The sequence below is a fragment of the Sturnus vulgaris genome, chromosome 10 (assembly GCF_052056855.1).
Source record: "Sturnus vulgaris isolate bStuVul1 chromosome 10, bStuVul1.hap1, whole genome shotgun sequence".
In the NCBI taxonomy this organism is placed as follows: Eukaryota; Metazoa; Chordata; class Aves; order Passeriformes; family Sturnidae; genus Sturnus; species Sturnus vulgaris.
In genome coordinates, this window is record NC_142252.1 from 11,352,181 (window position 1) to 11,377,686 (window position 25,506).

General features: G+C 40.7%; 1 protein-coding gene across 1 annotated transcript; it reads left to right on the top strand.

Moving 5' to 3' along the window:
• The first annotated feature begins 6,377 nt into the window (after positions 1 to 6,377).
• Positions 6,378 to 24,797, top strand: DIPK2A (divergent protein kinase domain 2A). Its single transcript, XM_014877937.2, has 3 exons — positions 6,378 to 7,051; positions 18,577 to 18,880; positions 21,402 to 24,797. The coding sequence occupies exons 1-3, from the start codon at positions 6,398 to 6,400 to the stop codon at positions 21,731 to 21,733; spliced, it is 1,290 nt and encodes a 429-aa protein (XP_014733423.1). The 5' UTR covers positions 6,378 to 6,397; the 3' UTR covers positions 21,734 to 24,797.
• Positions 24,798 to 25,506: the final 709 nt, after the last annotated feature.

The window sequence follows — 25,506 nt, forward strand, 5'->3', positions numbered from 1 at the left end:
ATAATAATGGGAACTGTCAAACAGGAAATCTGCTGACAATGTTCAAATATTTGCATTTGTTTCATGTGTGAAAACCAAATATAGTAAAGTTAAATATCTTATAGTTGTTTTATACTTTGAAAGGTGATGCTGTTTGCAGGGCATGGACACCTAGGGACAAGCTACTGGAAATATCCCAAGCAAATATCCTTGTAGACCAGTAGGCTGCCATTAAGTGTATCCAGGAAATGGAAGTCTAGGAAGCAGCAGGATTAGGGTGTACATGGACTGTCACCTAACCCTCTGCAGACCTTTTGCACCTGAGCAATCCTTTTCAGCTCAGTGGCTTCCAAAGTCAGTTTCCAGGTACTTGGTGAGCCCTGATGTGCTTCTCTCTTGTGAACTCTTCATTCTTCCTTCGAGCCAACAGAAACTCTGGCCATCTGCAATGCCTTTAGCATGGAGTTCCACAGCTCTGTCACCCAGTGCAGCACTCATTGCTCTGAAACAGGATCCTATGAGCTTAATTTGGGGGAGCAGGGTTAATTGGTTCTTGTAGTTCTGGTGGTAGAAAAGCTGAAGAACTTCTGAGACATACCCAGCCTTTCCATCACACTCACCATCTTGTACTTTATCATCTCCTTCCATGAGATCTTTTTCTCAAACCCAACAGTCCTAGTTTACTTCATGGCTCCTAGGGAGGAAGTTGTATTTTTTGGTCAACCTTCAGCTCTTCCCTGAATCTTTTCCAGTCCTAGTTTATGGTTTGTTTTTTTTTTAACAGGACCAGCACAACAAACAGTAAGTTTGTTCAGATTTTAATTCTTTCAACCCTCTTCTATGCCACATAATACTCTACAAGTAATACTAGAGATTTCAATCTGACTTGTAATCTCTCTGTGTTATATTTTCCTCATCTTTAAGGAAGGGATAACATAAAATACTTATCTGACAAGATTTTTAAGAAGATGAATGTGATTATTTTACTCTTACTGACATGAGGAACAACATTTCGTATTTCCTCTGCCCAATGGACCAAAATACACTCTGTTTAGGACGTGGCTCATTGGCACAGCACAATGGCATAGCTTAGATCTAAAGACATGAAATGTTAAACAGAATACAGTGCAGAGCTGGAGGACAACTGACTGGATTTTATTTCTTAGAGTATGAGACATTAAAAAATGGAACAGAAGCCCCAGTTATAGATTTCTCCCAGAAAGGCTGGCAAGGGACAAAAACTTCTTCATAACTATTGACTGTAATTGCTATAACAATCAATAAGTACGGACAGCAAAGGCATTTTCTGACATTGAATTACTGGAAAATCTTCTAATGTTTTGAATTTGACAAAACAGTAAGTGTAACTTCTCATGGCACAAAATCATGTTAAAGCTAAAGTTCTATCTATTTTTCAACAACCCTAAGACTGAAGCAAAAAAACTAAATAAACCTAACCCACAGATTGGCTGCATTTGACATCAGATGTGTAACTTTTGAAATGCTGATGTCTTTTTTTTCAGGCTACACATGTTAAAACTGAATGAAGAGGCATTGTCAGCTTTAATGTATATATGCAAGAGCTTTGAAGAGCAAGCAGCTGCTGCTGTGGATCCCAGTTACCATAGCAATGCATTCCCATAGACATTTTCAAATTCATTTATAATAACAGTGCCTTTAGTAAACAAGAATGCAAAGTTGCTGATAGCATTAATGTGGTTTCCTGTATTATGGATTTTAGATGTTTACAATAAAATAACTTCATTATTGGATGGACAGTCCCCACTGAAGGACCATGATGAAGTAAATGATTGTTTGAATCAGTTACTTCAGACACAGGACAACTCCATAGAAGTCCAAGCCAATATCCAAGCAATGATATATTAAATTTGGTGCAGTTTTATCAGGTTCATACTTATTCAAAATAATACAAAAAGAAGAATAAAGTTCACAAGCCCACAATTTCCATGCCATGAAAATTTTGATTTGTATAATATAAAACAGTCTGATCATAGACTGATATACAGGAAAAAAGAAATAATCCAACTTAAACCCTCCCAGCAGACAAACCTGGAAATCCATGATAAGCAATGATACTTCTAAATAAACAGATTTCAGATGTCATATAATACATGTAGAGCTAATTGAACAATATAAAGTTACACATAAAAGCAGCAAAATTCTCCACTGAAAGTAAAGATATTATGTGTTTATGTTAGAACTATTGTGTAAAGTTCAAAATGAAAACAAATTATTTACTTGAGAATCTCAACATTTCCATCAGAAACAAAATAATTAGACTTCACACAAGGATACAAGCACTGTCACCCTGTTCTTACACCAATATAAAGAATATATTGATGAAATCAGGATAAAAATAGATGTTGACTTTAAAGGACAAAGATCATCCTTAATTTGTACTTGAAGGTGTGAGGAAAGAGAAAGGAGAACCTGAAAATACTTTTGCAGCTTTTTATATTCAATTTCAATGCAATAACCGGGCAATGTCTGATTCATGATGATAAAGCACATTTGCTAGGATGTTGATTCAGCAAAATAATCTGTAATGTTTTCAGCTGCTCAAAGGCTGTAATAGTCAGCCAGCAATTAAAAGGAAGAAAAAAAAATGAGGAAAAATACCAGATTATTAAAGGCAAAAATTCTACAGAGCCAGTATTTCTTTTATACTGCACCAAATACAGTATTCTATGTGCATACAATTCAATGCAATTAAAATTTTTATTATTATTTATAAAAATTGCCATCTTGTTGCTTTTTTTTTTTCATTTTTGCTTGCACTCTAAGCAAGAATTAGTATTGTATACAGACAATTAAAACTCCAATTTACTGCAATTTTTTATTGGTTAAAAGATACTCCCTTCCACTAGTACGATTAACAGACTAACCTAACCCACCTTTTAGGTGTTATTTTTCCAGAAGCACAATACTAATTTCATTTTGCCATCAGTAAGTGGCACAACATAACAAAACAGATTTTCAATCTGCAGAAGGTAGAGCACAGGACAGAAGTCGTTCTCAGAGAACTGCAGACAGTGTCCTTCTGGATGTGATGGCTGGTTGGTTGGATAGATCCTCTACACAATCCAGCCATATATCCAGATTCCTTCAGATACATTCTATTTCCTGCTCAAGGATCTAATCTGAAAGATGTTTGAGGATATTGAATGTTTGTCCCAACCTGTGGCTATCCCCCAAACATAAAAAGGGAAAATACTCAGAAATCTCAGGCATACCCACTGCAGCCTTTGCTGGGACACAAGTTTCTGAACTATGTGTATGCAGTCAGTCTGATGCATGTGAACATAAATATGTAAACTCTGGGTTATAAAGGTACAGAACTTAGAATTGTTCATCCCAGCCCATCTTTCAGACCTGCGTGGCTAAAGGGACAAAGACTATTTTGAAAGTGACAAAGTGATTTAGTGATTGAGTGTGGGAATGAGTGTCTAGACAATTAAGAAAAAAAGATACTCCAAACTCTTTTGCAGTATCTGCAAGGATTTTGAGATATCTGCCATTTTGAACAGCTGCTTATTCTGTAGTTTGAAATAAGAGCTCAGAGTGAAGTGCCCTAGTAAGCGAGAGTCTGCTATCAGACTTTTCAATAGAGCTGCTGGAGTATCTTTTATTTCTAAACTGTTTAAATTCTGAGCAGTTATTTGCTTTCTCATTATGGAGACTGGGATCTATTCAAGTCTTCTTTCAAATCAATATATGAGATAATTTAACGTTGTTTAGGATGTCTCTGCAGCTGTAGAGTCTGTGATCACCATGAGGCTTCCATGTCTCTGAAAACAGTGGGAATATATCATGTCTGCTTGTATAAAGGTCTGTGCATAACTCCAACTCACCATTGTTACAGGAGATGTAAAAAATCCCCAGATGGAGACAGCAGTATTAGGGAATTGTTGGAATGGCCCTCCATACCACACAGCAAACTGAGACCCTGTTGCTGTGCTATGGCCCAGCCCTTTGTGAGAACCTGCTGCACATCAGAGAACATCGAGCACTGGCACTCCACTGCTGGCCTGTGTTTGCAGCCCAGTCACTGCAAGCTCTGATGAATTACACTGTCATATATAATGAAGCCTTCACAGGGAAACTACTGTAGTTGATTCTGAAGGCTAGTCAGAAGGTAGCAACTCAAGAAAGACAGGGAATGCATGTATTATCATGCATTATCTAGTTTATTTTGCATTCTCCCACACTTTGAAATGGATCATTCACAAATCAGGCTTTTAAAAACTACAGGATATATCTGTCATTCTTTCAGAATTAACCATTTTTTTACTCAATTGGTCCCCCTCTGCTTTTTCTTTCCAACTCTGCCTCAACCTTTTTTTCCACACATTTTAGTTTTCCAAATGGTTGCATTTTCCCGTCAGTCTCCTTTTTTTCTTTCCCAAAATTCATAAATCTGTGAAACCAAGTTAAAGACACGTTGTGTAGAAAGGCAGCCTTCACCTTCCCTTATCCCTCACAAACAACCCCCACGGTCTCCAGTGAATGCCAGTGAAACCAGAAATAGCTACAGAACAAGTTTTCTGATCTGTTTAGAAACAGCAGATGTATTTGTTTATGAATTTGCAATGTCAATTGCTTTAAGAACACTACATTGTTGTTGAAAGAGTGTATTAAACTATTTAAATGATTCTTTGTACTTTAAAATGTTTTCATCTAGCAAAGATTAAAATATTCTGCTCGTGTTCAGAAGGATCAAGCTGTTTCCCTATAAATGAGCAAATGAGAAAGCTTGAGAAATAAGCAATGCAGAAAATAAACAATAATTCAGCATACTTGTTTATATTTGGATTTGTTAGTAATTTAATAGCATACAGACTAGATATTGTTAGGTGAAAAAACCCACTACCAACATGTGAAGACCAAACATGTTTAGCTAGTGAGTTTGGAGTTTCCATGCAGAAAAAAGACAAGTTCATCTTTTAGGACCAATTATAATTATTTGAAATATGGCATCAAGCAGTGCATCACCTAATGAAGACTCGAATTAAGGAAGATGATATATACTTTTCTGTGTACTTACTTTGTAATAAACCCACTGATTTGTAGACCAGAATTTGCTGATGGAATCTTTTCACCCAGCAGCATTTAACAAGGCATATTGAAACAGGTATGGTCAGCGACAAAATCTCAGTATGAGAAATACTTTAGACTAGACAAAGAAATATCAAAACACAGTACACAGGGATAGCAGTACATGGGAGTATAAAAAGACAAATGTATGTTCAGTATTCTAGATCCTAAGCAGCTAAATTTTTGTACAGTGCATATAAAATAACTGGAAATCAAGCAGTCTGCTACACATCTTTCCCAACGACCATATATCCCTACTGCACTTTTGGGATTGAACAAGTAATAAAGTGAGTTACTTCGCACAATCTGAAAGTTGTCTTTAACTTGTGAGAGCATAGTGTCAGACTTTCACCCTTTTTGTTAATCTGTTTCTCTGTTTTGTAGAATGGTTGTGAGCCTGAAGCAGTGCCGGTGACCCCCCTCACAGTCGGTCCGCTCCTCAGCACCGTGTCTGGACGGTTCTTCCCCCCGGAGCGGGGACAGGGTGAACGCATCGCAGGGGATCGGGTGTAGCGTTCCAAGGATAAAACGAGACACTCGAACTGCCCCTTGCAGCACTGGGAAAGAGAGAACCGATCCCGTGGCACAGCAAGCCAAGCTGGGACGCGGCGGGAGCCGTGAGGTCGGGCAGGGACACTGCTGGGGCGGCACGGCCGTCCCGGGCAGGGCCGGGCAGGGCGGATTCTGCGGGCGGAGGGCTGGCGCTGCTGCCCCGGGCGGGGGCGGGCACGGCGGACAGACAGAGGCGGGCACAGACACACAGGACACAGCCACAGGCAACATGGCGGCGGGCAGCGCCAGCCCCGCGCCCCCTCCCACGGCGGCTCCAGAGTCCGGCGGGGCCGGGGGCTGAGGGGGCGGGAAGGGCGCCACGCACCGCCCCCCGCGGGGGTGGCGGCCCCGCCCCCGGGCCCGGGGTGGGGCGGAGAGAGGGCGGGGCCGCACGCGACCGCGCCGCGTCACGCGCAGCCAACCGCTGGCGGCCGGCGGCGCTCGCGCTAGGCCCCGCCCCCGGGGCGGTGCGCGGGGGAGGAGCCCCCGGGGCGGGCGGGGCGCGGCGGGAGCGGCGGCGGCGGCGGCGGAGCCCGAGCCCCTCCCCGGGGGCGGGGCCGCCCGGGCCCGCGCGCTGCAGGCGCCGCCCCCCCTCCCCTGCCCTCCCCCTCCCCGCCGGCCCCTCAGTAACTTGGCCGCCTTTTATCGGGCGGGAGGCGAGGCGGGGAGTTTATTGGAGCCGGAGCCGCGGCGCGGCCGGGGCGGGCAGCGAGCTCGGCGGAGGGCGGGGGGCCCGGCGCGGCCCGGGACGATGCTGCGGCTGGTGTCGCTGAAGTTGGGGCGGCTGTACCGCTACGTGAAGCTGGCGGTGCTGGGCAGCCTGGCGGCGGCGCTGGTGCTGAACACGCACTCGCTGCTGGCCTCGCTGCAGCGCAACGAGCTGTCGGAGCGGCGCTTCCTGCAGCTCAATAAGTGCCCGGCCTGCTGGGGCACCAGCTGGTGCCGCAAGTTCCTCAACGGGCAGCTGCGGCTGGAGAGCTGGGGCCGCCTGCGCCTGCTGGACTTCTTCAACGTGAAGAACGTGTACTTCGCGCGGTACGGGGAGCCCCGCGAGGGCTCCCGCCGCGTCGTGCTGAAGCGCCTGGGCTCGGCGCAGGAGCTCGCCGACATCGACACCAAGATCTGCCGCCGCGCCACCGGCAGGGGCCGCTGCGACCTGCTGCAGGCGCTGCCCGCCACCGAGTTCGCCAGCCTGAACGGCGACGTGCGGCTGCTCACCCCCGGCGCCGTGGAGGGCTGGTCCGACCTGGTGCACTGCCCCTCGCAGCGCCTGCTCGACCGCCTGGTGCGCCGCTACGCCGAGACCAAGGACTCGGGCAGCTTCTTGCTGCGGAACCTGAAGGACTCGGAGCGCATGCAGCTCCTCATCACCCTCGCCTTCAACCCCGAGCCGCTTGTGCTGCAGGTAAGCGCGGCCGGCAGTGCCCGGGGTGGGCGCTGCCTGCCGGACCCTCGCCGGAATGGGCCTGCCTGCCTCTCGCCGTGTCTGCGGGCGTGGGGCCGAGGGCTCCGGGGCAGCTGGCCCCAAACCCCGCCGGATCGCGGGGCCGCCGCTGGCTCTGCGCCTTGACTGACTCTGCTGCAGAGGTGCCGGTAGGGCGGGCTGAGCAAGGGGTCCCCGCTCCCTGCCTCCGGGCAGGAGGCGTTTCTTCAGCTCACTCAGCCTTGATCAGCTCTCCTTCTTCTTTCCTCCCTCAAAGACTGCGTGTGTTTCCCGGATTCGCCGTCCTCCTCAGGGTTTTAACTCCATCCCCATCCCGCTGTGCCATCGGGTAGCGAGCGGCAGCCGCGGTCCCGCAGGAGCGTGCGGGGCAGTGCTGGAGGCTGATGCTCCCCGCTGACTCGTGCCTTTCACACAGTTCGGTTTCAGCGTGTTCCACAATTCCCATGTTCCCAGGCAGCTTTTGGGTGCCCGTGAGTCATTTCTTAGGGTCTAGTTTAAGAGGGAGTGCATAGAGACTGTGCTGCGATGCTGTTGTGCTTTCCTTGTCAGAAACTGACTCATGTGCTATGTCATGTTCTTAATGTGAACTAAATATAGTTAATGCTGGTAAAAATTAGAGGTAGGTATTTGTAGCCTGAAAATAGACCGACAAATAAATGAGCAGTGTTCTCTTTTTAGCAATTACATGCTCTGTAGTCTTTAATTAGGGGGACGGGTTATGTGCACACACCTGAAATTTGTGCTTTAATATGTTATGTAAATTTTTAGGTAAAAAATGCGTAGGAGACGTCTGTTCTGTGGCACCACTCAGTTGTTTCTATTCCATGTCTGTTTAGTTGGGGACCTTTGCATTTTGGTTTTTAACATTATCAAGGGAACTCCCAAGTGTGCCTTTAGCATGTAAGTTTGGAATCAGAACTGTTTTGTCTAACTACTGAACTGACCTTGCCTTTATCCAGTGTATGATTAAAATATTTGCAAATATGTTTTGAAAACATTACCTCATGATAACTATTAACATCTGCTGTTTCTCTAGTGAGAGGCCAAGAAATGCTTAAAAAGCAGTGCTGCAGGCTTTACCCTCCAGAAAGTTTGCCTACTGACTAATTTCTAGAAAATCAATTCATGAACTTAATTACAAGTATGTTTTCCAGTAGTGTGCCTTCTGCCCTTCAGTCTCTCCCTGTACAGCTCTTTAGTTTTGTTTCCGAGGTATTTCCAGTTTGCTTCTCAGCAGACTTGAGGGTAAGTCTCCCATTTTGCTATAAAGTTCACCTGAGCGCAGTGAAAAAGGAAACTCCGCTTAAGTAAGAAAATCAAAACTGCTTTGCTCTGCTGAGTATATTCGGAAATTCGTTGAGATGTAATTTGTTTTGGCTGTGTTTCATAAACTTACCTTTTTGGTTTTGAACAAGTGGTTCTAACATACGGAGTGTAGACCTCGATGGCCAGGGAACATCTGTCTTTCTTCGTAATTCTTTACAGACAGAGGCTATGGCACACTTGTGGCATTTAGTGTAATGGGCTGGATCATAAATGGTGGGCAGTGGGTTGATTCGGAGCCTTCATTCCTCTCAGCTTCTTGATGTACTGTAGATAAGTCCTGAGACTGTCAAGCAAATGTGTTGAAGAGCAGAAGATCTTGGGTGGACTTGAGCACTCTGCTCGACGTATCTTAGTAAGGATGCAGCTGAGAGCAGAGCAGGTCACATTCTGGGAAGTGAGGCAGCCTTTAGCAGCTCAGAGCGAGGTAAAGCAACAGATCAAAAATGTTTCATAGAATCTTGTAAATTTTGATGTTTAGGCATATCTTGGACAATATTTCTGGGGAGGTTCAGGCCAGCTTTGTGTGCTTAAACACTCCTAGTGGTTTGGTTTCTCCAAAAGAGTGTTAATTAACTTTGGCATTGGGTACTCGAGGTTTGAAGACCTTCCCTCATTTAGGAATGAAATATATAAAGTACAAGAATCTGCATGAACTCTTCCCATTCTGTAATACTCCAGATTTAGTCTCCATCTGAGAAACATGTAAGGAATGGGTAATTCTGTGTTCTGCAGCTCTTAAAACATCAACATGCCAGACACTCTGAGAGGTGGTTACTTTCTAGAACTGATAACTCAAAAAAGGTTGTTTGTATTTGTAGGTAACATTTGTAAAACATTTTATGGTGTACTTTCTGCAGTATTGATGAAGGCAGGTAGTGCTATGGGAATGAAACTTGTAGGCTTTTCTTAAAAATAAGCTGCTTCCGAGAAAAGAAACCTGCATGATGTTATATGAAGAGTCAGATTTTAATTTAAAATAAAGCAATCAATAAATTGATGCATTTGACTCGTGCTGTCTGTCACCAGAGGGCACAAGGAAAAATATAGCTTGTTTTTGCCTCAAGCCTTTCATGGAACACTACAGTGACTGAGCACTGTTATTCATAACAGTTTTGGTTTAGAAGTGGATCATGTCAAAACTCTTGGTGTACCGGGCATGCAAGTTCTGTGTTGTTTAATTGTGTTATAGACAAATGTAAACAGGCAATTTAGTAGGAATTCAAAGCTTGGTCTTTCATTTATAATAGAAAATTCACTGTGGTTGTCTACAAGAGCCAGCAATTTGTGGATTATGAGGCTTCTCATCAGAGACTGGGATTTTAGGTTGAAGCCTGTGTGGAGTATGGATTTTTCCTGAAGGGGTGTTGCTTGTGAACTGCATTGTCACAAGTGATTTACAGCTTCTGCTGTGGGAGTTTTTCAGGCAGGGCTTTAACCCATAGCAACATGGTATTACTGTCCAGGGCTTTGTATCAAAAGTATAACACTGCACAGTTTAATGTAGATTACATTTTGTAATCCTAACTCCACTATTTCTATTTTTTATAACTTTCTTGTTAACCTTCTTTGTTGGCACTTATTTATTGTGTAGGGAACAGGGAAGAGCTCAGCCCCTATTGCCATTTTACTTTGTTAAGCAAATGGAATGATAGCTGCAGTATTATTCAAGTACAGTTTATGTATTTTTTGGGTATTACAATACCAATTTTTTTTCTGTAGAATCTTGCAAAACTGCTTACTAATTAAATCCTCTCACAATTTTCATCTGAATTCACATTTGAACCAAAGAACTTATGTTCCAAGGATTTAACTTCTGATGGGTTTGAGTTTTATTCATCTCCCCTCCTAATAGTTGTTTTCTGCAATAAAGATCATTACTTTTTAGTAAAATAAGGTGAGATTTGTAATCAAAGTGCTACATCTAAACCAGTGTTTCATATAAGCATGAACATCTTATTTGGACAAAAGCAACAACAACATTTGCTGCTATTTCAACTAATTCAATGATAAACAGAATTTTGAAGGGGAGTCACCTCGAGAGTAATTTCTATGCATGGCATCCTATTTCTAACTGAATATGATGATGGTGTGCATCAAACACTAGCAAAGGTAGGTTGCCTGAAGTTGCCTCAGGAAGAAATAGAAAAATTGTGAAAATAACTTGGATTAGAGATTGAATGCAGTGTGACTGTTCGCTCTTTGCAGAATTCACAGAACCACTGTGGATGTAAGCAGATTTATCCTGGTCCTGTGACTTTCTATAAACCACCCAGCTTCTAGTTTGTCTTGTAAAATAGATGTAGGGAAGAAAGCTTTTGAAATATTTTCAGCAGTGATATCTGCTTAAATAGTGGATGTTATTCAACTTGATCAAGTAAGTTGTTTAATTTTTATCTTCACTTGCAAGTTGGAACATAACTTACTGTTAATAGAACTGAAAGGTGTGATGCCTCACTTTTCAGAGTGATCCCTGTCAGCCTCCAGATTTCCTCTTTGGAGGCGCTGTGGCAGCCTCCTGGCAGTTTTGGGTAACAGTTCCTGAGCTGCTGCTGCCGTGCCACTGTAGCAGCCGTGCCGTGAGCCGTGGTGTGCAACCACACAGTGTCTGACACATTTTGCCAGTGGCAAAGTTCTAAGTTCTGTACTTAAACACGAAAAAACAGCAACGCCCCAAATCCTTGTCCTCGGAGTCAGGAAAAGTGCAATGTGATTCAAGACTGCTGAAATAAGAAATTGTTTCTAGATAAGAAAGCTGTTTTTCAGTAAGGTGGTTGTATTTCTCCTTAGAGCTTACCTGAAAAAGCAGTTTACATCTGTACTGGCAAAACTGAAATACAGAATTTCAGAATTGTTTTGGCAAAAGTGCATCTAGAGCTGGTCTTGCAACCCTCAATCTTGCCCTTCTGTTTTCTGTGGTGTTGGTTTACAGTATTGCCAGGTGCCATATGAAAATGTCAGTTGTGTTTGCTTTGTTTTCAGAGTGTTGTGGTTTAACCCCAGCTGGGAACTCAGCCCCACACAGCTTCCTCCCCTCACACGGGATGGGGGAGAGAATTGGGAAAGTAGATCTGAGAAACCCTATGGGTTGAGACCAAGACAGTTTAGTAAAGAAAGCAAAGCCAAACAAGGGATTCATTCAGCAATTCCCATGGGCATGCAGGTGCTCAGCCATTGCTAGGACAGTACAGCTCCATCACATGAATGGCGACTTGGGAAGACAAATGCTGTCACTCTGGATGTGTGTTCCCTCTTCTCTCTCCTCCCTCCCCCAGCTGCACGTGCTGATCAGGATGCCTTGTGGAATGGAATATCCCTTGGATCAGCTGGGGTCAGCTGTCCTGGCTGTGTCCCCTCCCAGCTCCTTGTGCCCCCCATTCCCCTGGCTGGTGGGTGTGGAGCAGAAAAGGCCTTGGCTCTGTGTAATCACTGCTCAGCAATAATGAAACATCCCTGAGTTATCAAAGCCATTTCCAGCAGAAATCCAAAACAAGCACCCATACCAGCTACTGTGGAAAAAATTAGGCCAGCACGCAAAGCAAACTTGTAATTTGCACACATACTTTTGCAATTAAAATAAAATGCTTGCATGTAATGAAGATTTTTTCAAACTGTACAAGGTATTTGTCAATTAAATCCAGAGTGCATTAATGCAACATTGTCTCGAGCTGCAGCTTTTAAAAACCTGTTTAAATGAACATTGTTCAAAGAGTGATGGTGAACATTTGTGTCTTGTATATAAATTGCAAGTCTCAAGGACTTTTATTTCTCTGACTCTAAGAGAAATGACAATCTCTGTGTGCCAAATAGCAGTATTTCTGCATTTTTAATAGACTGTAAATCACTGCCCCTCCCTCAGATATGGTTTTAGCTTTCTAAATGCTTAAGCTTAATGGCTTTATTTTTTTTACAACTTCTGATCATTCTTATTCCTTCTGGGGAAAAAGCAAAACAAAACAAACCAAACAGCTGTATCTCTATTCCTAGTATAATTACTCTGCATGAACAGTCTGTTGCCTCATATCCTAAAATTCTTCTGGTTTCTCTACATGTCATCGTTGGGCTTTCTGTTTGGTTTTGTTATGGGAAGAGCAATAGTTGACATCTGGTAAACATATATTCAAACTTCAGCTGATCAATTTGAAACAATTTCTTGCACAGAATTTACTCAAAGTAGCAATTTAGCCAAATGCTCCACAAAATCTTTTTGCTGATCCATACATAAGAAGTAAATGGGAAAATTCCTCTTTTCTATATTTTCGTACACACTCTTCTAATCAGAAGTATTTTCTTTAGTTATATTCTAAATACATTGATGGAATATAGAATGGCAAGTCAGTTTTAATCCTTGGTACCTTTTTAACATTCTTCATTACTGAATTTGGTGTTTCTGTTCCATAATTCTGATGCCATAAACCAAGCAGTGGATTTAAGGTGTTTATCTGTGCTACCTGACGTGCCCTTGGTGGACTTGTGTTATTTATAAGTCCTGGCTCATACAGATTCTACGATTTTAATCAACTGAATTTCCATTGTTAACCTTTCAAAAGGAATGAAAAACTCTTTGTTGAATTAAAATTGAGTGGCCTCATGTTACAAGAATGTTCCACTGATGTGGTTGGATTGAAAACTGAAGAATCATTTTTTGCAGTGACATATGACTGTACATATTAGACCAGAACTGGCTTGTACTTGTCATGTTAACTGTCATATTTAATTATATTCCTTAAGTTATCAAAACTGTTTTCATCCTTCTTTCTTCGTGAAAGTTCCCTAGAGTGAAAACACGTAGGGTGAATTATAAGGGATATTTTAAAATAGTCTAGAAATTCTTGAAATTATTGTGGAGTGTAGATTATGATGAATGGCTGTCTGAATTTAAAGGCTGCTGGGAAGTCACTATACAGACTTAAATAGAAATTCTTTTGAGAAATTCTCACTCTTGCAGTTTTCAGTAGCAGAAAAAGGTTTGTTACCCCGCATTAGAAACCTTGCAATAACAATATTGTTCTGGTATGTCAGATGTATAGGGGAAGTTGTGTTTTGCTTCCCTGAATTAAGGAATTGAGGCTTTATTTTAGACTCCCAATTTTGCCAAGTAACTTTAAAAATAAGGCCATTTCTGCTAGGACTTCTTTATAGTGAAATATTCCAGGCTCATTACTGATGAGAAGTAAATATGCAGTGATTATTTTCATCTGTTGCAAATGTTATCTAGAAAAGCTTTTGTGAACTACAAACCAATTTGAACAGGTGACAGCCAATAATGACATCAAATTTGCTTTACTATGGCTCTTGAGTTTAATCATTGTTAATTAATTTATTTGGAAAAAAGGTGTATCTCTGCTGACACTGTGAAATACAACTTTTACAGCTGAAGTGTTCGTCTTAACAACTGATTATTTAGAGTTTTGTGTATTTCTGTTCGGTAGTGTGTCAATTAAGCCTGGTGTGAACCTCTTGTTGGCATGAATTGTATGTAGTAACTGGTTGAAATGAACAACAGTGAAATAAATGAAAAACATGGTTTCAATGGGAACACCATTATCTGGAGTACTCAGTGAAATGCACTGTTCATGCTCCGTGTGTAGGCTATATATGCATAACTTCTGTGGGAGTTCTAGGTAAATGTCAAATGGTGTAGCATATAGTTGGGAATTACATGGTTTTTATTGTACTCACTAGCATCCAAAAAAACATTTGAATGCATATTTTCCAGAATGCAGATCAATTTCTGACAAAAGGAGGCATCTGTGTTTAGACTGTGCTTTGTAAGTCCTTGGATCCAAAAACATCATTGTAAAATCTGCTCTCTGGCTCTTCCTGCTTCCAGAGCTTTGCCTATTTACCTTGGTGACTAATACCAGTGCTAGTTTTGTTTACACTGCAGAATCAGCAGTACTCTGAGAGAGAACTAATTTTCCTTTTGAAGAAGAGCATGTTATTTGAGTTCTCCTTGCCCTGCCCATTTGTCCCTGGGCAGATGCACTTCAGCAGGATGATTTAGTGAAGGTGGCAGGGAGAGGATCATCTTGCCATGAAGTTCCTCAGGGTCCTACAGAGACAAGTCCCTGTGTTTGTGTGTTTTTTTTTAAAACATCATCACATAAAAGGTGTAGGTGTTTGTTTGGGCAGGCTTTGTCTGGGGTGTTTTTTCTGAGCTGGAACTCACTTTATGCAAACGTTGGGGGTGACAAATAGAGCATCTTCTGGGAATAGTTTTGAAAATGAAAAGCGTCTTTTTTAGTGGTACAGTAGAACAAAAATGTCAGTTGTTATTTAAATTGGTTTGGCTTTTTGGTTTTGAATATGAGGATGAATTATATGCTTCATTATGATAAACTAATATTCTTTTAAGTGTTTAATTCAAAGGGGATTTGTGTTACGGTAGAACACAATAGGCCCTATCAGCTTCAAGCTGGTGAGTCTTCACTGCCTGATCTAATTCACAGCTCTGAACAAAAAGCACTGGCACATTTGTGTATCTTCTCAGGTTTAGACAGATGGAAGTGAGTAAGGCAAACGCACTGATAGTGTGTTTTGTGCTTCAGTGAAGTGATAAATTCGCTCTGTTAATTCTTAATATTCTGAGATTACAGTGTATTTTTTAAAGGCATAAATACAGTATTATCGTTTCAGGAACAGCCTGTCCATTGTCCCTTTGACAGGGTTTGTGTAGGTTTTTAAGCCTTGCTTAGAGAGATATCTTGGAGCTCCACTAATTAGAGCAAGCAGAGTATGTTTTGGGGTGTGTCACTGGGTATGGATGTAGCAGAAGTTCTTATCATCTTTACTATTTTCCATCTTTCTGTTAGAAGATTATACATATTTCTCTGTATACAGAATGACAACAGCGTTAATGAGGGGAATCTTACTAAGCTACCTGCTTTTATATTTTCATATGCATTACTTTATTTTAAAACACTTAAAGTTTAATTGTCTATGAATTCCATGGCATTGTGTGTATGTTCACAGATAAAATGTGAGTGCATCAGAATCAGATTCTTTTGTCAAACAGCTGCTTCTGGTTTTGAACAAGAGCTTAGTTTCTTGCCTTGATTGTCAAATGCAGGTTTCTAAGCCTGCAAATAGCATATTCAAGTACAAAATTATGTAATTAAATATGCAGACTACGAAAATAAATTTATGTATTATTCCCCAGAGATCAGATTTTTGACAGTGATCTAAGAAGCTTTTTGTTTCTAAATGCAACTTGTTCATGGAAAACGTATTTATTAATCATATAAATTTGTTTTCATTTCTTACTGGCTTTCAAAATTTTAATACGCTAATCAAAAAATCCTGGTCAAGTTAGCTGCAGTTTCCTCTTAGGAAACAGCTTTCAAAATAGAATAGTACAAAAAGTTACAAACCGCTGCTTGCAAAGACAAGAGATCTGCACTTCAATTAATGTTCTTGTCAAATTCACCAAGTGAATATAAAAAGTACTGAATGAGGCACTTGTACATATTTTTATCCCCTCCTTCCGCTACTGACTTGGGTAATGAAGTGTAGATGTGGCTGTTACATGCCAGTTGGAAGGGAGCCAAAGCAGAGATGTTGTTTGTACATGTGCAGATGTTGGCAGGATTCCCCGCTCTCCTGTTGTCAAAAGATGTTTTTATTGCCACAGTGTTATAAATATATCTGTTACAGCATGGCATGCAGCTATTCTACTGGTAACAGGAAGGTGTTCTGAATAAACCAAACTGCTCCTAGAATTTCTTGTCTGGAACGAAATTCAGTGTACACGGTGCAGGAAGCATAATAGATGTGTTTGGAAGATCAGTGACCAACGCTGCACTTTGAAAATCAGTGTAATGCATTGCATAAATCCCTGCTGCTGCTGGAAAGGAAAGGTCCTCTTAGCTCCTCCCCTCTTCTGCACCCAGCTGTTGAGACCTTCTCTTTTCCTTTCAGCACCACATCCTAGCATGAGGTGGTGATGTGGTATGGATCAGGCTCTGATCCGAGGAAGTACCAGCCCTGCTTTCCTAATGATATGCAGGGCATTGAAATGAGTCTGCTTGGTGGGTTGGGAGGGAAGAACACCTTTGCTTCCAAGGGTAGCACTTCCTTTGCCAGGCTCAATTGTTTGAGGTTGAATTAGTGTTTGAAAAGAGAGGCAAAGTCATAAGCAGGGCAGGATTGGAACATAGAAAAAGAGAGCTGTGGAAAAGGAGTGGGGTGGTCCAAAGTAATATTTAAATAAAAATATTAAAGCATTATTGAATTCAGTGTTGATGAAATCCAGCAATATGAAAATGTCATACAGAATTGGTGAAATTAGTTAAGCATGTGTTTATCAGGTAACTTTTCTCCAATTGAAAGAGAAGTTTGTATGATGCAGGTAAAACAAATAATTTCATTTGATGGACAGCAGCTATTTGTTTCTTGTTTTGTTTTGGTCCAGGACTGAATATAGTCGTGATAAATGCACATGGAATACCTCTTTGGTGACATTTATTGATGCCACAGCCATGTTTTTATTATATAGTCTGTTCAGAATAAGGAACAGGGAACACTGAATTAGCACATACTTCAGTTGTTGGAAGGTTATTTTGTTAACCACAAAACAAGTGAAACCCCCCCTCCCAAACTCTCATAACTGTGGCACTTGACTTGACCTGAACTGGTGCTATTTGGCTGTGCTTCTGCCTTTATTAATTGCCCCGAGTCCTGCAGGTAAATAAGCCTGGAGGCTGGTTAATGTCTTCCCTATTGCTTGGTAGATTTAGTTAGAGAGAGATTTAGTTCTGCTGAGTTACGAGATATCACAGCTTGAAAATACCATACAGCTCTCAAACCAGTGAAATTAGTTCGTATTATCTTCAGGATTTATCACAACCTGTTTTGCTTATGTAGATCATGTGATAAAAATAGAGTTGAAGTTCAGACATGCAGACATGTCAAAAACTTTGAACTTCTTCTGTTATTGCTATTGCTCTGATGTCCTTTTGCCCAGCCAAGGAAGGTGCTTCTTTGTCATGGTTACTTATCCAGAAATTGTCTTCTAAGGTTTGCCACCTTAGAGAGCAGCTTCATGGCTCTTGCCATAAAAATGGCAAACATTGTCAATTATGTGTATTAATGATGATTTTAGTTTCTTCGGGTCTACTGTATAGACAAGGTTGATTATATTAGACACCTCTTCCCTGCATGGTCTTGTAGTTCAGACCTGTTCTGCATGGTGTGCTTCGTTCCAGTCTCTTTCTCCAACTGACAGTAAATGTTTTGTGCCATTGTGGCCATTGTATTCCAGAAGGTGTAAAGCTTTCATTGATCCTGAAACCCACCATGCTGTTCACCCCAGCTGTGGTAAAACCTTTGCTACGTCATTACTGCAGAATTGCTCATGAGTGGTGTCTGGTGACACCATAGCAAGGCAGAACAGGAGGACATGGGCATATGGTGGTATCTCCTAATAGTTACAATTCGTCTACATCATATTCCTCTATAAATTTGAGGTTTCTTGAATGAGTGCTTTTGCATTTTCTTCCTGTTGCATTCCTATTCAGCATTCCTCTGTAGTTTGGAGGGCAGCAGAACTGGTGTGTTGTGGCTTGTTTTGTAATTCCTTGCAGTGTGTCATTTCTATTCAGTCTCTTTTGTTAACTTCCAAGAAAGGTACTGTTGGAGACAGATTTTACTGTTGATAAAAATGTTATGTAGCTGTGTCTAATAAACACACCGTATATATGTAGCAATTAATCAAGAGACAGACTGTTAAGGTATACTAGAAAATTAAGAAACCTCAAAGGAATCCTATCAACTGTGAAAATGGAAGGGATGGTGGTAGAGAGAAGGGGTATGGGAAATATACTTGCATTACTACAACAAACGTGTAATAAAACACCAAGAGAAAAAGGTGGTTGATTAAATTGTGCGTGTAAATATATGTGGGGGTGTGTGTATAGCTGGAAGGTTAGATATGGGTTATGTATTGTTTCAGGTCATCCAACTTTTTCCCTGCATTAGTCCAGCGAGGCCTCTTGGTCACATAAATACATTTTGTATCATTTTTCCTTTCCCTTCAAAACTTAGAAATATATGGATTATTGTGTTGGATATTTGCAGCTTTCTCTTCTTAGTTTTATTGAAAAGCCTTTTAAAATCTGGACTGTTTTGTATTAAATAAAAATTGTAAATTTTTTTGTATACAGAGTTTCCCCTCTGACGAGGGTTGGCCCTTCGCCAAGTATTTGGGAGCATGCGGAAGAATGGTGGCTGTCAACTACGTGGGAGAAGAGCTGTGGAGTTACTTCAATGCACCATGGGAGAAACGAGTGGATCTGGCCTGGCAATTAATGGAAATAGCTGAGCAGCTGACAAATAATGACTTTGAATTTGCACTCTACCTCCTTGATGTGAGCTTCGACAACTTTGCAGTGGGACCGAGAGATGGGAAGGTTATCATTGTAGATGCAGAAAACGTTCTGGTAGCAGACAAAAGGTTGATCAGACAGAGTAAGTGTCTTCTTTCACTCCCCTCACCCCATGTGTCTCACTTCTTTCTCTGCAGTATTTAAAGTGTGTGTGGTGGGTAAATACTTTTTTTTTTTTTGCTTTACAACTAGACTACTAATTAACAAATGAATTAGCTTTCTTCTGCAATGAGACTACTAACCAGCTTGACCAATTTGTCAGTTTCATGAACTGTTGAGCATACCTGTCAGTACTGTAAACCTGCATAAAGGAAGAGAGGATGTTGGTGCAGGGTGTGTTTGGACAAATGGGTGGACAGACAGATAAGCAGCCTGTCTTGACCACCTTAGCTAAGAGAGAGAGGTTTTTTTTGGTTCTTCCAGGCACCTGTGTAACAATGGAAGTCTTGGAATTCTACTTTCTGTGAATGGCAAACAGCGTTAGTGCCTGCTTTGCCTTAGTCCCATAGCCTGGCTTTGCTTCCCATTGGTTCTCTGTAATAATGGAACCGAAGGGATGGGTAATTCTAGTGCTGTTTACAAATTCATTTTCTCTCTGTCTGCTGTAAAAGCTCAAAGGAGTGGCAGCAGGAGAGGTGTTTGACAAAGTGGCATCACATAGGTTTGTATTCTTCTTGAGCATATAAAGAAAACTTGCAGACCTAAGGGCTGGAGACATTAAACATGAAACTCTGGATTCTGCAGAAGTTCATGGCAACAGGCCAAGTGACTCCAGTTTGCTTTGGGTGAAGGGATTTTTCTAAGCTTTGCAAATAGGCTTCATGTGTTGTGCTGCAGATTTAATTTTAGACTGTATTTTTCTCTCCCACACATTTGCCTACAAGAATGTGTGTTTTAGGGTTATTTGGTTGGGGTTTTTTTATTAGATTTAGTACTTTCTCAAGCAGCTTAGATTAAAACTATATGAGCCTATCAAGGAAACCTTTTAATATATTGACTATTCAGTAAATTTACTGTAGAACCCTTTCCTCTCTGCTCCATTCCTTTCACTTCTGTTCCTTTCCCTCCCTCTTAATACTACTGAAGGCTTTCATTTTTGGAGCATGTCTGAATTGTTCAGGCAGAAAGATGTCCAGATGATCTCTGAAAATGTTGATACATTTGATACATCTGAAATGTTAAGAATGTATGTGGAATAGGAATGAGTAGGTCCTTGCAGAACATGAATGCTCCAAGTGTCATATATGTTGTCCCAACAGGACAAATAACAAAACAGGGTTTTGGTGTGATTCATGATCTAACAATCAAGAACACAGAAAATAAAAGAGGATATAAGAAAATTCTTAGTCTTTCTATCAACTTTTGTGCCGTGGTTGACATTTAATACTGATTTCATGGATCTTTTGGGAAGTTCCATTAGACAGTCTCTGTCCAGATCAATGTGCCTGTTTATTATTTCAATATGTACCTTCTATCCAGTTGCACTGTACACTAATACCTAATTGTATTCTGTGGGGGATGTCACATTTGAGTTTGCTGAAGCCCTTTTTTCACGTTCTCCTTTGCTGGCTTTTTTTTTTTTCCCACATTGAATTTGCCATTAATTCTACAGATCTTACATCATGTTTTTATAGTTTTAGCTATTATCCTTCAGTTCTTTTTTTTTCCTAAACTGACTCTCAGTGTGCTGTGAATGAGAAGACCAATAGTCAGCTCAGAGACTAGCCAAGCACAGATTAGTTTCTCTTTGTACCTCACACTGCTAAGAGTGATCTGCAAAACTATGGGACTGCATGATAAAGACTTATTCTCAAAGCTGGCAATAGTCTGGAATCTTAAGCTGAAAGTTTTCTTACAAAAAATAGTAAGAACTCGAGAGAGCTCACACTTAGTAACCTTTTAAGTGTTATTACTGCACAAGGTATTTTATGTAAATCAGATTTTAAGGTAAAGAAAGCTGTGACGAAGTGTACATGTACATGTGCATAAATGCCATTAGCCTTGTTGAATTTTACTTTTTTCAAAGATTATAAGTAATGTATCTGCTTTTTTATGTTCTTTCTGGTTACTGCCATGTCGAAAGTAAGAAGATAAAGTTTCAGAAGTTTATAGCAATTACTTTGCAATGTTGTTTTAGTCTTTGGTAGACCACTTGCCAGCAGTAGTTTCCAGGGCAACTGGAGAACCCAAGTCTAGGTTGCTAAAATAAATCATGTTGCTTGTTTGTTTTTCTCTCAGCTTTGGCTCTGGATTGTTCTCTTGTACTTGCTCATGCTGCATATTTTCCTCTGGGTATGTGTGAATGTAGATTTCATGTGTTTACTGTGCTGCTTTTTTTTCTTGCCCTCTCCTTGCTATCTATTTTGCCCTCTTTCTTTCTTTCCCATATTTTTTGTTTTCTCAGGACCATTTCAGCAGAAGGATGTATCAGACTGTCTGATGCAGTTTTAGGCTCGAACGTTTCTGAGATTACCTAAACAAAACTGGTTTGTAGTTTAAATATTACCAGTTTGCTGTGTATTGAGCTTCTGATTGTGTTCAGACACACATATGCTCTTTCTTCCCCTCTCTCACTTGTTTTCCTGTCTCCTTGTATTTCCCAGATAAACCTGAGAACTGGGACGTGTGGTACGAGAGCAAGTTTGATGACTGTGATAAAGAAGCTTGTCTGTCCTTCTCGAAGGAGATTCTTTGTGCTCGTGTCACTGTGGACCACAACTATTACGCCATCTGCCAGAACCTTTTGTCCAGACATGCCACATGGCGGGGCACCTCGGGGGGGCTGCTGCACGACCCCCCAGCTGAGATTGCCAAAGAGGGACGCCTGGAGGCCCTGCTGGATGAGTGTGCCAACCCAAAGAAGAGATATGGTCGATTCCAAGCTGCCAAGGAACTCCGGGAATACCTTGCACAGCTCAGTAACAACGTGAGGTAGTCCACAGTGAAATTATTTTGCAGCACTGGCTAAAACACTATTGCAAAGACACATAGAAAACAGAAGTTTTGGACTCCTGTGTTAAAAAGAATAAAAATCCCTAGTTCATCAGTTTTCTAAATACTGTAAAAATAGAATTTTATGGTGTTATAATGTTCCTTTGCAAACAAACAAGGTACTTACTGAATTAAAACTTGAGCTACTATTGACTGTCCTCCCTAACTGTTTAAAAGGGAGTAGGTCACAAAAGACTGATAGCTTAATTGACAGTGTGTCAAAGGGTACTTTACATAAAACTGCATTAGTGTCACAGTTTTGTGAAACTGATGTTCTTACTTGGAAAGTCAAGTTAGACTGGTGGCCTGTTTTAAAGGCCTTTTTCCTGACATCGTTGTCTCATTTTTGTGTTTGTTTAAACACCTTGAAGTGGCATTTACATTCAGGTATCTAGCTGTCTGCATTGTTTCAAACTGAACAGGCTTTCATGTTAATGCTGTGCAGAACATTCCTACTGTGAGTGCAGGATTCCTGAGTTTACTGTCTTATTTTAGGGGGTTTTACACTGTATTTTACTATGCTTAGACATTGTAGTTTGTTTTTTTTAAGATCATCATAAGCTCAAATCTCACTTGAACTAACATTCATTTAATGTCTTCTTTGGTTCTGCCATTGGAAATATCACTTAATGTAACTATTGTACAAAATGTCATGCCGGTATATACACATGGCTGTTGAACAGGAAATCATGGTATGAACAAACTTACATTTAACAAAGATAATTTGAAAATTGGAAAGACACTACAATAAAAAGGTCTGTGTTAATTTAAATTGGGGATAGAAGATTGACTAAAAATAAAAAATCACTAGTCTGGTGTAGTTTAAGTATAAACCAAAGAAAATGGTTTTGTTTATTAGGTTTTGAACATAGAGTAAACAAAGAGTACTATACTGTGGTGAAGCTAATAATTTTGAAAATTCAGATTTTGATGGTCCTTGGTTACTTTCTGAAGAACTTCTAAAACTGTGTACTTATGCTAGAGAAAATCCTAATTTGAATAATAATATTAAGCAGGTTAGCAGTTTGTTTTACATTCTTCTCAAGTGTTGAATGAAATTTTCTGAATATTCATCTTTTGGTTTACCAGTAAGCTGTACTCACTCTAGGTACCTTTTCTTGTGCTAAATTTGCCTACTCCCAGTACAGTTGAAATTGACTTGTTGAGGTTTATGTAAATATGGAGTTGTTCTCATAAATCACAGTTTTTATAAAAGCCTCAGTTACTGCTACAAGAACTCACTTGAAAGCTTGCTCCTCAGTTTTTGGTTCTGCCTTTTTTTTTTTTTTCCACAACTAGTATGCTTCATTTTCCTGAAGTCTTGTACGTACAAAGATACTCTTAGGAAATGTGTGCATATTACTTCTAGTAACAGTAATGAAGGAGACTAATATTTCTTAAATGCGTGTATAAAACACTATTTTTTACAAGCTAAACTTAATTCTGAGCAAGGTAATGGGTGCTACTTGCAAGAGCAGAGCTGCTCTGCCTCCTTTACTGCATCGAAGCCTGATGGAAATTGTTCTGCAAGTGAGGAAAATGGCAAACTCACTGACTTGCCCTCCTTACTCAAAGCTCAGAGTACTCAAAGAGCACAGAGGTGCAGAGTGCTCTTTGATTTCTTAGGTCGCTGTATTTTGAGGACACAGTTTAATGGTGAACCTGGTGGTGGTGCTGGGTTGCTGGTTGGACTTCATGATCTTAAAGGTCTTTTCCAACTTTAAAGATTCTATGATTAAGAATATTTTAGAATCGGAAATTCTCACTCTTATGTCATCATTGTCTCTGTAGTCTTAATTTGTTCCCAGTCCCTTGTCTTGTTTTCTGAAGTTAGAATGCCCAGTGCAGCTTTTAATTATAATTTCTCTCCTCATTTGAAAGTTTTATGTGCTTGTTCTTGCACAAGCTGTTGTAGAAGGTTCATGTTACTTTTCTTCATAAAATCCACTTATTTGAAGAAAATAGACTAACCCTCAGACTAGGTACTACTGATGCCTTAAGTTTTAGCTTTCATATTTTCCAGGTTCTGTACTGCATTAGTGTGTAACTCTGAACTTCATATGAAGCGTTAGCAAGTTCTCTTCACAGTTTAGTTAGACAAAACAATCCTTTTCCAGCCTGAGAACCAAGGACACCCTTGCAGCTTCGGGCCCAAAAAGTGTAAACAATGGTGAATTGAGAAAAGCAATCTGGGAGGATGGGACTTCATAACCTGCAGCTGTAATTGGACAATTAACTCCAATATGTTAATGGACCAAAACTTATAAAAGTGTGAAAACTCATGACCCACTGTCCATCATGGGGTGTAGCCTCAGCCAGGCTCTTGTACTGCCCAAGGTGTATCCTTTAAAGACCTTTTCAATAAATAACTACTTTATTCCTTTAACTCTGTCTAGTCTCTGTTCCAGGCAACCTCTCAAGGCATCACTACCACCCGACCATAAAAGCCTTGACTTACCACTACAGTTGATTTTTAAACATCTACCACATTTCCCAAAGAAATAGTGAACTATGATTGTTAAAGTTGTGAAAGAAACAAACACTGCCAGTTTTGGTTACTACTTGAGACAGTTCTGTAACTGTCAGAATGTTCTCTTAGATTTTATTTGGGGTTTAGTCCTTCCAGAAACAAGTTACTAGAGCTGCTTGTGAAGGGAACTTGGAAGTTAAAGGAAAATAAACCCTAAAAACCCCCACTACAACAAAAACACTACAGGGAAAACATTGTGGAGAGCAATAAATCTTGTTCCATTTGCACCTGTCAGATATTTATTGTACAATAACAATTTATATTTTTAGTCATTGCCCATTATTATTGATGAACATGGTGAAATATTTTTGAATGAGATGTTTGGGGTTTGTATGTGCATTAAAATTGTCCTTTTGTACTGTAAGTTACTGTTTGTTTGGAATATTTTATCAAAACTGTCTCCCTGTGCCTTTATATTACAAGAAAGTTGTTTCTGCAACTTCTAATGATATTAATAAAGAATACTTTAAGAACCTCATCTCAGCTATTCATTTTCAGATCAGTAAGTCTTTTAAAATCCACTGAGTCTTTTAGGATTTTCTTAGTCTAGGATGCATTAAAATATACATAGAACAAGTTTTTGTAGTGTTTCAGAATGCACCATCATCAGCAGTGAGAGATAGGAACCTTTTTTCCGTTCTCCTCTCTAGTTCGATGCAAAGTGTGGGTGGTGTGTCAGGGCTCCTGGTTCCCATCCTTGCAGGCAGAGCCCTTGGCCTGGCTCCTGCCTTGGCTGGGTCACAGGAGGGCCCTGAGCCTGTGGGGTGTCTGCAGAGGGACACGGAAGGGGCTGCCGTGGCAGCAGATGAGTCTGTGCTTGTCCTGCTGAAAGGAACACAAAGTACCTGTTCTGTGTGGCTGGAAATCAAGGCAAATCTTAGGGGCATTACTAATGGACCTTGGCAGGGAATAGGGACTTGCATGTTCAGGTCTGAGTGGGAAAATTCTGACTTTAAAAGGAAAAATATCTAAGGCTGTTTTTTATATTTGGTGAGTTAACTCCAGTGTTCTGAGAGCAGCACTGTGAAAGCAGAATATGTTTCAAAGCAACACAGGCTGTTTAATAAACAGCTTGTTCAGAGAGGAAGAACTTTTTTGGATGGGAGGAGTATTAGTCAAACAATATAATACACATCTTTCTATTCTGAATATGATGCTTCTGTATAAGTTTGACTTTTACTACAAAT